We start from the raw sequence: 12,896 nt of genomic DNA, 5'->3' as shown, positions 1-12,896 counted from the left end.
TGCCGCGTGCGTCTTCTGGGACGGATTCCAGACAGATCATTTCCAGCAAAGTGGCAGCAGGCGCACTTGTTTGCGCACAGATTGATGAGGATATGCAAAGTCTTGCACTTAGGTGCTGCGAATATATATCATAAATGACGTGCCGAGATGGAGGAGGAAGAAAGTTCCATTGTGAGCTGGTTTGAGTGTGTTGCCTTAATTATCCTACCACTTAATTGAATATAAAAAGGAAAAAGACACTACTTTAAGCGGCACGGTGGCTCAGCTGGTAAAGCGTCGGCATCACAGTTCTGAGGACCTGGGTTCAATCCCTGACCCGCCTGTGTGGAGTTTGCATGTTCTGCGTGGGTTTTCTCCGGGCACTTCGGTTTCCTCCCACATCCCGAAAACATGCAACATGAACTGGACACTCTAAATTGCCCGTAGGTGTCATTGTGAGTGCGGCTGTTTGTCTCGATGTGCCCTGCGATTGGCTGGCAACCGGTTGAGGGTGTACCCCGCCTCCTGCCCTTTGACAGCTGGGATAGGCTCCAGCACTCCCCGTGACCCTTGTGAGGATAAGCGGCTAAGAAAATGAATCGATGGATGGAACATTTATATGTTTGGTATACCATTACGATAAGCTATTTACCACTGTCATCTATCTGCATGTTACAGGGCTCTTATCTCAAATTTTTGCTTGCAAGTCAAAGCAACAAAAAAAAAAAAACATCAGCCAATCAAAAATATGTATCTCAAAAATCTCACATGTCGGGTAAGGCACCACTGAATACATATTGAATGAATCGGAATACAATTAAATCCGATGAAAATTGCCCAAAAATTGTTCTTAAGTAGTAAATTGTACTTCTTTAAAACTCCATCTTTGTCTCTATATTAGTTGACATATGAACGACGACTCTTTGCACCGGAGTCGTATGCTGAGGGCTTACGTGCCTCTTTTGCTTGATGAAAAGGCCGCGGAAGAATGAATTATCATGAAAATGTTACCCCGTCAGCTTTTATCCAAATGAAACGCGAAACGTGCAGCGCGGCACTGCGCTCATGATGTATTTATCCCTTCAAATTCCCGTAGTTGGGCCTATCTCGTAAAAAATAATCACATTAGGAGCTCAGGAGGAAATTTACAGGCTGCCAAAGTGGCCATTTTCCTCACGGGTCTCGAGAGCAAAGTACAGAGAATTCATGAAGGAAGGACGCGCCTTTTGGATTTAGCCAAGATTAGTCACTGTAAGGTGTTCTCTGTCCCGGCATCCTAATACTTGATGGGATTGGTTATTTTACAGCCTTCAACTGTGATGAATGTTCTAGAATGAATGTGTGACACGTGGTCCCTCCTCGATGTTGCGCGTGCCTAATTTGTTCGGCCCATCTTTAATGTATTCTCAGACACGCAGCCGGAATCACTCATTGGTGTTCTGATATTAAGGTACATACTTACTGATAATAAAATAGATGGTGCTGGTAGACAGCCCAACGAAAAGTACTGTCATTTCTCATGTATAATGACCACCCCCCCTGACCCCCCCCCCCCCCCCCACAAAAAAAAATGTCAAAAGTTAATCGTGCACATTGGGAGAAATGAAAAAAACCCATCTAGCCATCTGGCCATCTAGCGGTGAGGAAAAGGCTTCACAGTTGCATGCCGATATGCCACCGTCTCCGAGAGGTCATGACAAAGGTGTAGCCTACCTTTTTCATTCCAATATGATCAGAGTACGTATGATTGTATTTACAGTTGTGCTCATGCTGACTGATACCTGAACAATAACAATCATTAATTACTCAATGCTCAAGTTTTATTAATTGTTAATGCTTTTCTGAAAAGCCCGACAGTTTAATTTGAATCCCATTAAAGTAAAATTTAATGTTTTACCTGGCCCTTTATGTTTTCTTGAAATAATTGTACTCATCTTATAAATTCTGCCTGGGAAGTCCAACACGTGAGTACAACTGTGGATTTTCTCATTTACTAAATAACATTAGCACTGTGGATTTCAAAATAAGAGACAATCAATAGAAAGATAGTTAGGTTGAAATAAAGAGCTTAACGTCAGAATAATTCTTTGAGAAAACTGACAAAATACAAATAGTAATTCATGTTTGGACCATATGGATAGGAGCACAGTCATGTATTGTTAAAATGCATTATACATAGGAAGAAAGGGTTTTCCAGAATTTTGAGGTCAACTTTTAGGGTGCATATCACCGCATAAATCGCAGGGTTGAAAACGTGTGAAAAAAGTCGCCACTTATAGGCCGGAAATTACGGTAATAGTCCACCAAATGGCGAAAGATTCCAAGTATCTCGGTAGAGCAACAATACATATACGCTCAGAAACTATGCGCAATAAGTGAAGATGGCGCCTGCTGTAAACAAAAGGCAAAATATTGTTTGATATCTCGTGTTTTAAGTAGTAGTTGAATGCGCATTGGATATTCCTTCTTTTCCCAGCCCACTTGAATACAGCACTTAGTCACCAAAGAGACTTTTGTAGGCCTTAATCACTAACATGGGCCAAAACCGTTAACTGGGTGATGTAATCGATAAACCGTTGGTGCAAATATTGACGGATATCTCGACTCAACGATGGCGAGCATGTGATCTAAGTTGTATATAGTGAAAGGTGATTAGCATTCCAGTGGACATGAATCAAATCCGCAACGTTGCGTGCAAGTAATTTGTTGGTGCCATTTTAAACGGGCTCTCGAGCCGGCGTCCAGAATCACTCATTGAAAGTGTCGGCTTTGTCATCCCGTCCTCCTCGAGAGGAAATTTGCTCTCAGGCCTAATAAAAAAAAAAAAAAAACGGAAGCGTCGTCGTTGCGTGTGCCCTTGAGACAAGATTGGGGATTATTGAATTCTGGCCTGTCAAGATTTACAGGGCACGGAGAACACGGCGCAGATTGAAATCTCCGGAGCGCCGCGTCGGAGGACGACGCTCCTTAGAAGCGCATTTGTATTGGCGCAAGTGCCGCGCGCGATCGCATCATCAAATGCGGCGCGGTCGCCCACTCCGAGGAGCGGCCTGACTTTGTTCTGACTTTGTCTGCCAAAAGATTAGCTTTGGGGATTAACGTCATGTAGTCTCGCTCTCATGCCGTGTCATCCATCACTGCCCCGGTGAACGCGCTCTGAAGTACAATCGCCTGCACTCATCTAAAGCAATCTTACGGAGGAGTTACATGAAAATATCTTTTTTGAAAAAATAGCTAGAGTGGTGACTTGAGAGATGAATGGATGGCGTCCCCGTTTTCGAACAAATCGGTTTTCGAGCAAAAATTTTGCGATTTTTTTGCTTCTGTTTTCGAGTAAAAATCGGTACTCGAACATCCCAGACAAAACCCGGAAATAACATATCGGGTGTGGCCAGACGAGCTGACCCACGACGCGCTTTGTTGTGACTTCCCACGCCGCCAAAAAAGCCTGGGAACAACATAATGCGCGCGGCGCAAGCAGCTGACTCACCCACGACGCGTTTTATAATTGTCTATTCGAACGCCTCCCGTATATAACATTGCGAGCGGCGCAAGCAGTTGACCCACCCACAATGCGTTTTGTTATTGTCAATGCAATTGTCAAAAATACATACATTTTAAGCAAAAAATAAATATATTTCTTAAATGATTTTATTATATAAAGTATTTAAACTATACATGTATTCCTACTATACAGTTTATTATCAGGAAAAGCTAAAAAAAATGTTTTAAAAAGTCAAATTCTTTTAGGCTTGGAACGCATTATTTCTTTTTCCATTCATTGTAATGGGAAACACCAATTCGGTTTTCGAACAAATCACTTCTCGAACCGTTTTCTGGAACGGATTGTGGTCGAGAACCGAGACATCACTGTATTTGAACATAAACGGTTTAGTAGCACATGTAGACAGACAGATGATACAACAATACTCAATAGCATATTTTTTCATTTTTCTTTTTCTTTCTTTTTTTCTCCTTTTTCTGTGAAAAATGACGTAATTGACTGATAAAATTTGACTGTCTTCATGTAGTACATCCATATGTCTGTAGTGTACTTAATCATCCCAATTCCCCATCTTTGGTCAGTTTGGACGTTAGGGGTCGGTCATTCGGCCACTTTTCATTGATCAGTCACCAGTGACGACTATTTCTCATTGTATAAGACTTAGCATGTCGTAATGTTTTTGTGCTGTGCCCGAAATGACTTAAGCATGAGGATTTTTATTTTTTGCCCCATCTCAAAGCTGCACTTTCGGGGCTGCTATTGCCTGGCAACGCCGCTCTCCCCGCGTTTGAATTTTAACCAACGCTCAGGCCAACAAGTACACACTTTTGCGTCATTTTTTTTTTTTCACCCCAAACCGAATGACTGCAATTAATCAGGCGGCCGAATGTTTCATTCCGGAACGTATTTGTGAGTGTTCCGGGGGAGGGGGGCGGACACAGGAGAGCGCCGTTTGTTATGGGAGCCATCCCTCACGTCTTCCTGCAGCCTAATTACAAGGATACAGCTGTCCCAGTTCACCTGAGAGCCACAGACGCAACCTTTTCCTCCTCCTTCTCCTCCTCGTCTTCCTCCTCCCCCCACCAACCGCTTTAGGCCATCAGGGAGGTGCGAAGAAGAGACTTCGACAAAGAGGGGGGGGGGGGGGACATGGCGCCTGAACAATATGTTGTTTCATTAGGAAGAGAGGAGTTCACTTTGCATTCGAGAACCTACGAGGTCCAAAGTTTATTTATAACTAATGCATTCATTTTGTATTACATTTGAAACAAACTGTCTTAGTGTTTGACTCCCAAATATTCAACCTCTTTTTCCCCAAATGTTTTGTCCATGTTTTTGTAATTATCTGTATTTTTTTAATCATTTTTTGTGCAGAATTTCCCAAGAATTTTATATTTTACTTTAATATTATTGCATATTTTTTCACAAACGTTTTGGTTGTGATTTAGTTCATGTATGTGTATATTTCCAATATTTTTGTTTTCTTCCAAGTTTTTTTTAACTTTAATTTATTATCCTGCATGTATTATGATTTTTAGTAATTCCTGATATTTTTGAGTGTAAAATCTTAATTTGTATTCAATGTTTTTTCAAAAAATTTTGGATTGTTTTTATTTCCATGTATTTTTTTAAATATATTTTACTGTTTGTAGTATTTCCTTACATATCATTTTTTTGGACATATACTGTTGTAATTTTTTCCATGTTTGTTTTGATTTGCTTTGTATTTTTGACCTTTTTGTGTATTTTTTTGCTTTTCCCTTCAATGTTATTGTGTGTAAAATGTACCAGTAATAACTTTACTAGTAATAACTCTGTTTATATTATTTTCACTCATTTTTGTGCATGTCATCACAGTGGAAAGCGTTGGCCTCACAGTTCTGAGGTCCCGGGTTCGATCCCGGACCCGCCTGTGTGGAGTTTGCATGTTCTCATGCATGTCCTGCGTGGGTTTTCTCCGCTCACTCCGGTTTCCTCGCACATCCCAAAAACATGCAACATTAACTTGACACTCTAAATTGCCCATATGTGTAATTGCAAGTGCGGCTGTTTGTCTCTATCCTGCGATTGGCTGGCAACCAGTTCAGGGTATACCCCGCCTCCTGCCCGTTGACAGATGGGATAGGCTACGGCGCTCCCCGCGACCCTTGTGAGGATAAGCGGTCAAGAAAATGGATAGATGGATGTATATCTAGTACTTCTTTTAATAGACTGTGTCCCAAAACCTCCGCCTCCTCCTAAAGGTGGGTTCAGCGGCGCTAAAGCTTCACCTGGTACTCCGGGTTTTTGCGCATCAAAATCTTCCAGTCGAAGCCTTTGAACATCCTGAAGTGGATCCAGATAAAGCTTTATCGCTCTCCGAAGCGAGATTTTGTCGACGCCAAGTTCAGCGCAGCGCTCGGGATTGACTTCCCCTGGCTTTGTGCAGATGGACGCTGTAGGAGTTTGGGGTTTTCATCAGCGGCAGATGTAGCAGATCGTCCGTTGTTTGGATTGCTAAAAAAAACCTGCCGTGGATAGTGCAAATTCTACTACGTGAGAGCATTGTGACAGCCAAAAAGTTACTGCAATTGGCAATGAACTGCAATCGAGGGAATGATACGCTTACATAAAATGCAAATCTTATGTCGAATGTTGATCTGCTCGAATGATACCTGAAATGTTACCAAAAAAAAAGAACAAAAGCGTATCGTGACTTTTGGGACGACCTGCAGTTTGAGCATTCTTGCGACGCGTGCGGTGGGAGCAAATAACCCCCCCCCCCCCCAACCCCGCCTCCATCTTGATTGCCAGTCAATATTTTATCAGCGCAACTTTTTCCCGGGTGTCGGCGGCGATGACTCATCCGTCAGACGCACGTCCCGCCGTGTCGTGTCAGGCTGTCTGCCGTTTGTTTGCGCCGTCATGTGCGACCTTGGGCGCTCGCGCACTCAAGGCTGATTGAGCAGGAGCGGGACGTTTTTGGAGCGTGTCGAACGGGCTGTCAATCATAACAATGAGACGGGCGCCGTGTGCAGATTCATCTGCTAAAGCGTCGGTGTGAAACACTCGCGGGGATGTGATGCGTTGTCATACGCAAAGTGTTATCTGTTCCAATTGTGCTTATCACTAATATGTAATTTAACATTTGCAAAAGGATTATTTGTCTTAACTAAAGAAGTATACTTCGACCTTGGATTGGCCAATCACAGGACACTTACAAGCAAGGCACACCAAGAGACAATTTAGTTTTCCATTCACCTAAACAAACAAAACGTGCATTGGAAAAGTGTGGGGAAACTCAAGTCCCCGCATGCTCCACACAGGAAGGACTAGGGCAGGGATTCAAACCCGGAACTTCAGAATTGTGTGGTGGATGTCCAAACTTGGCATTTGCACATTTTTTCTCTAGTACTTTCTCAAATGTTGTGTGATTTTCATGTTTGTATTTTTTATCAATATTTTTAGTTGTCTTTTTGTAATATTTCTTCCTAATGATCTTTTTCTGTTAATATATTCCAATATTTTTCTATAGTTACTATATACTTCCTTCCAACCATTTTCTTTTCCACCGTGCCGCCCTTATAATTTCATATTTTTTTCTCAATCGCTTTGACAAATGTTTTGGCATTTTTTTTGTCACATTTTCATGCCAGGCCTGGTCGCCATCCAATCGCAGGGCACATCGAGACAAACAGCCGCACTGGCAATCACACCTATGGGCAATTTAGAGTGTCCAATTAATGTTGCATGTTTTTGGGATGTCAGAACGGTGAGGCCACTGCTTTGTCAGCTGATCCACCATATTTTTTTTATCAATATTTGTAGTTGTTTTTGTAATATTTCTTCTGAATTATATTTTTCTCTTAATATATTCCAATATTTTTCTATATTGCATTTTCCCTAATACCTTTAAAGTCAAAATATATTTTATTTTATTGTATTAGATATTGTATTCATTTTTCTTATACAGATTTTATTTTTTTCAAATATTTCCTCTCTTTTTCCTAATATTTTTAAATATTTTCCTTCAAGATTTGTGTGAATTTGAGGCCTTAAATGTCCGTATTTTTAGATATTTAGAGCATTAATGCTTTGGCTGTCATCAAGGTTGTGAAGAATATTTTGACTCATTACAAAATTTGATAGTTGTGAAATTTTCGCATACTTTCATCTTTTCCCCATTTTGTATGTTCATCATGGCACAGTGCGATTCAAAGTTCTAGGGTAGTGGTTCTCAACTTTTTTATCCCAAGTACAGCCTACAAAGGTATTTTCCCTTTCGAAGTACCTCCATTATGACAATATTAAAATACAACAGTGTACGAGGCTGAAATGTTTATTTAAAAAAAGGAATATTGAAAGCCTCCTTAACAGTCTGAACATTTAACAGATTTTAAATCTGGGAAAATGAAGAACTGTCCTTGAATAAGAAGGAACCGAAATGAGTTTGTGGGAATGTGGTTTGTCTTGGCAGACATCAACATGGCGGGGGAGCCCAAACCCTACCGGCCAAAGATAGCCACCAAGAGGCCGCTGTCCTCACTCTTCAGGTTGGACCTCAACTTCAATAATAACTTACATTTAACATTTGTATGCAATATTTGTACCGTAGGTTCCGGCCTACAGAGCTCACCTGATTATAAACCTCACCCAGTACATTTGTAAAGGAAATACCATTTGGTACATACACAAGCCGCACCTGTGTAAAAGCCGCAAGTGCCCACATTGAAACACGAGATATTTACAAAGAAAGACAGTACACAGAAAGACTTTTCATAGTTTTAATACCTTAGCTTAGCTTAACATAGCAACAACACGGTAGTACGAACAGGGCTGGTAAAAAAAAAAAAAAACGCGGCAGCTACACAGTAGCAACACAGTAGCACAGCGCTAAGAGGGACAGTCAAAGAAAACATACCGGTAAAAATCACAGATACACGAGAGTAACACAGCAGGTATGCGTTACCACAGCTCTAACTCTAGCGCAACGCTAACAGAACTAATAAAAAAAAAAAAAAAAACATACCAGCAAAAATCACTGAGACACAGGAGTAACACAGCAGCAACACTTTAGCACAGTGCTAACTCTAGCGCAGCGCTAACAAGGCGGTTTAAAAAACAAACATACTGGTAAAAATCACTGAGACTCGGGAGTAACACAGCAGCAACACGTTTGTACAGCGCTAAGGCTAATGCAGCGCTAACAGGGCCGGTTAAAAAAAAACATACCAGTAAAAATCACTGAGACTCGGGAGTAACATAGCAGCAACACGTTAGCACAGCGATAACGCTAGTGCAGCGCGAACAGGGCCGGTTAAAAAAAAAACATACCGGTAAAAATCAGTCCCTCGACACATATATTCCACCGGTCTCATTCTTACCTTTTCCGCTCGAGTGCCCCCTTGCGGCCGTTAGAAAAAAAATGCACAAGTTAGCCGTATCACCGCATAAATCGCAGGGTTGAAAGCGTGTGAAAAAATTTACGGCTTATAGGCCGGAAATTACAGTAGTTAATGCCGGTTGCTTTATCTTAGCCGCCAGCAAGCGGGCTTGTCCTGACATTTGCTATCATTAAACGGCCTGTCAATCAAAGTAACTTGTGTTCATAATTCAAAATGTCTTAACTTCACTTTTTGCTTGTTTTCGGCAGTGGCTACGATTTAGACTACGACTACTACAGAGATGATTTCTACAGCAGGTGCGTTCTTTGTAAAATTCACGTGCCTCAATAGCGAGGTCGGCAATTTGTGGATCACATCATATTCGTAGAATCATAAATATCAGGGGTTGCAACTGTACAGTCATTTTTGTATGGCGCACAGAATGTACTAACGAAGCGGCAGGACGTGGAAGTTCTTAGCGTGCTAGCCTCAGATCAGCTGCTGTCAACAAATACAGCGCAGCTCAGCCTCTGGCTAGCAACATCCTTTTCATGTCAAACTTGTTGGAACTTTCCTAAAAAGAAAAGATTTTATTTGTTAGACAATCAATATTGATGTTAATTTCATTACATATATTGTTTTGATACTTTTATGGAAGCGTTTTTTTGGGGGGGATTTTTTTTTTTGGGTGTGTTCGCAATACGCTTCCGTATTCTTTGAATTTTTTTAATTGTAGAATTTACTGCTTGTCACAGTTTTTTTTTTATTTTCATAAAAAATGGAAATTTAAGCTTTCATATATTACATTTTTATTTTAGTAATACATAATTTTGTTGCTGTGACATTTTTCAGTTATGAGAGAATGTACTGCTTAAAATATTTATGTGAAATATTTCTTTTAATTGGAAACATTATTTTGTTTATTTGGCAAGCTTTCATTTATTGAATTTTTTTCTGCTCACACTTTTCACTCTTTCAGGGGAAGGGGCTTTGTAACAGTAATTTCATAAAAAATGTTTAAAAAAGAGAAAAAAATGTTACTGTTGCATCTTCCTAGATGGAAAAAAATTCATCAAATTTATTATTTTAAAACCTTTCAAATCTTGAAGACTGTATTGCCAACATTCTGTGTGTTCCTGTTTACTAAAAAGAAAAAAAAAATGTTATGTTTTGGATTTTTTTTTTTCCCTCGCGAATTTGAGACAAAAATATGATGTTGAAAAACCAAATTCAAAGGCACTTAGCAGACTGATTATTTTAATTTTTTGCATCACTTTACGGCCCTAATAAATATTTTAAAAGGGCCTTGTAGGATTTTATAGAACAACAAGGTTCCTCCACCTCGGCTCTGACATTTTCCTGATGTTCATATTTGATTTTCTGTCCGCAGTTAACTTTCCTCATTATAATTTCAATCTGCGGCGACGCGAACGTATTAGGACGAAGTCTTAATGAACGTCATATCGGGAGCTTTTTATTCCTTCGCTGCAGGCTTCCTAATGATGCTCGCATCCGAGCGCCGACTGTCAGATTGTCCCCCGGCTGCTCGTTTGCCGTCTATTTATCTTCCTTTTTGACATTTTCATTGCTTTGTTTACTTCCTGTGTTTTGAGTTTTCCGAGTATTTGCGTGCCGGCTCCGCGTAATTATCCGTATTATAGGAAAAGACGCCGACTCGAGTCAACTTAAGTGACGCGCGATGACTTGTTCGTACGTGTTCGGTTTCGGGACAGAATATGAAATTCGCCGGTTGTGCTGGAAATGGCGGCGTTATTGATTGGAGGATGAGCCTGTCGATCACTCAAAACTTCGCCTCGTGACTCTTTGCTACGCGTAAATATGGATAAAACGGTCAGTTAACGATAGCGTGAACAAAGTAGTAGGAGGACTTGAATTGGGATGTACAGTGAAGAAAAGAAGTATTTGAACACCCAGTTCTCCCGCTTGGAAATCATTGAGGGGTCTGAAATTTTCATCGTCGTTGCGTGTCCACTGTGAGAGAGATCATCGAAAAATAAAAATCCAGAAATCAGAATGTATGATTTTTTTAACGATTTATTCGTGTTGTACAGCTGCAAATAAGTATTTGAACACCTGTCTATCAGCTACAACTCTCACCCTCAAAGACCTGTTAGTCAGATCCAGGTTCTGGCGTGGCCTAGCCAGTCTCCAGACCTAAACCCAATAGAAAATCTTTGGAGGGAGCTGAAACTCCGTGTTTCTCAGCAACAGCCCAAAAACCCGTCTGATTTCGGGAAGATCTGTGTGGAGGAGTGGGCCAAAATCCCTCCTGCAGTGTGTGCAAACCTGGTGAACAACTACAAGAAACATATGATCTCTGTAATTCCATACAACGGCTACTGTACCAAATATTAACATTGGTTTTCTCAGGTGTTCAAATACTTATTTACAGCCGTATCACACAAATAAATTGTTAAAAAAAATCATACATTGTGATTTCTGGATTTTTCTTTTTAGATGATCTCTTTCACGGTGGGCATGCACCTACGATGAAAATTTCAGACCCCTTCATGATTTCTAAGTGGGAGAACTTTCAATATAGCAGGGTGTTCAAATACTTATTTTCTCCGCTGTATTTTATCTTTAAAATTAAAAAATATTTATGATGTGCATCTTAACTGGGAGGGGCTTAGATCAGGGGTGTCAAACTCATTTTTGACGCGGGACACATTTTAAAATTTTAAAAATCTTAAAACCGCCTCATCAAACTTACATTTGAAATTTATGAACTCGTTTTGGAAGCAGAAATCGAGAGTAATCAAGGATAATGGGTTTTTTCAACTATTGTTGTTTGGTAACTCAAAAATGCTTGCGATATCTCAACGTTATCATTTATGATATGACAATTTGAAATTTTGGGACAGATTTAAAAAAAATCATGAAAGTTGATACATATGATTTGCCTTCGCGGCCACATAAAATCATGCGGCGGGCCGGATCTGGCCCCCGGGCCTTGGGTTTGACACCCGTGGCTTAGCTAGTAAGCCAATTCTTGCTTGGCTCACAGAAGAGACCTTTTTAAATATAATATTGATATCATCTGATGAGGGATAACTTGGCTCGGGGTTTGAATGGACTCATCACAGGACTTGACTTGCCCAATACCGGACTTGAAACTGGTGAGACTTCATTTCAATTTGAATCATTCCTCGACGTTTTGAACGACTTGGGACCACCGAAACCATCCTCGCGCGGAGTCCTCAAATGTGTTTTTGTGTTTGGACCGCACGCTTCAATTCCACTTGACGGTGCCTATTGTGTCTTCAGACTGTTTGAGTACCACGGCCGCGTGGTGCCGCCCGCCCGGGCCGTCATCCCGGTCAAACGCTCTCGGCTCGTCGTGCCGTCGGCCCCCCGCAGGGCCAAGTCGTCTTTCTCCGTCCGGGCCTGTTCTTCCCCTTCCTCTTCCTCCTCCTCCTCCTCTTCCTCCAGGCTGGTCAACGTCCCGTCTTCTGTCACGGGACCCAAACGTATGTCCTCTCTTCTGCTTTCTTGTTGTTTCGCTAACTTTTGTTTGGGAAAAGAAGGGGTGGGAAAAGTGTGGCTCGCGGGCCGGGCCCGTTCCCCTGCGTTCCTTCATCCGGCCTGCCGAGCGGTAACATTAGCAAGGGTGGGGTAATATTTGTTGCATCGATTTTACCCTTTTTTTCCTAAAATTGAACTCAAAATGTATTTAAGTCATGTCTTGTCATTATCCAAGCCGCTTATCCTCACAAGGGTTGCGGGAAAGCTGGAGCCTATCCCGGCTAGCTTCGGGCAAAAGGCGGACTACACTCTGAACTGGTCACCAGTCAGTCGCAGGGCAGATACAAAATGTATTTATTCAGTTTTTGGTTATTCATGGCAATAAAATAATTGGCTAGTGTATTTTTGGTGAATAATACAATGGGGAAATGTTCCTCAAAATAATGTTGCATTTACATTCACACAAATTTTATTAATAATTATTTCATGAATTAGTGTTGCAGCATTCCCTTGCTATAATGCATTTCACATTTGGAGTCGCAACATTTATGCATGATTTTGTG

General features: G+C 41.1%; 1 protein-coding gene across 11 annotated transcripts in view; it reads left to right on the top strand.

Annotated features, from left to right (window-relative positions):
- Positions 1–12,896, top strand: part of ralyl (RALY RNA binding protein like) — an 87,973-nt gene that overhangs the window by 70,927 nt on the left and 4,150 nt on the right. For all 11 annotated transcript variants that reach the window (XM_061839181.1, XM_061839180.1, XM_061839177.1 and 8 more), the window contains 3 exons: positions 7,941–8,016; positions 9,117–9,164; positions 12,136–12,338. In XM_061839181.1, coding sequence (XP_061695165.1) covers positions 7,941–8,016; positions 9,117–9,164; positions 12,136–12,338 — 327 coding nt within the window. The remainder of the gene's footprint in view (positions 1–7,940; positions 8,017–9,116; positions 9,165–12,135; positions 12,339–12,896) is intronic.

Source organism: Syngnathoides biaculeatus, chromosome 13, assembly GCF_019802595.1.
Source record: "Syngnathoides biaculeatus isolate LvHL_M chromosome 13, ASM1980259v1, whole genome shotgun sequence".
In the NCBI taxonomy this organism is placed as follows: Eukaryota; Metazoa; Chordata; class Actinopteri; order Syngnathiformes; family Syngnathidae; genus Syngnathoides; species Syngnathoides biaculeatus.
This window is presented reverse-complemented; position numbering and strand designations above follow the sequence as displayed.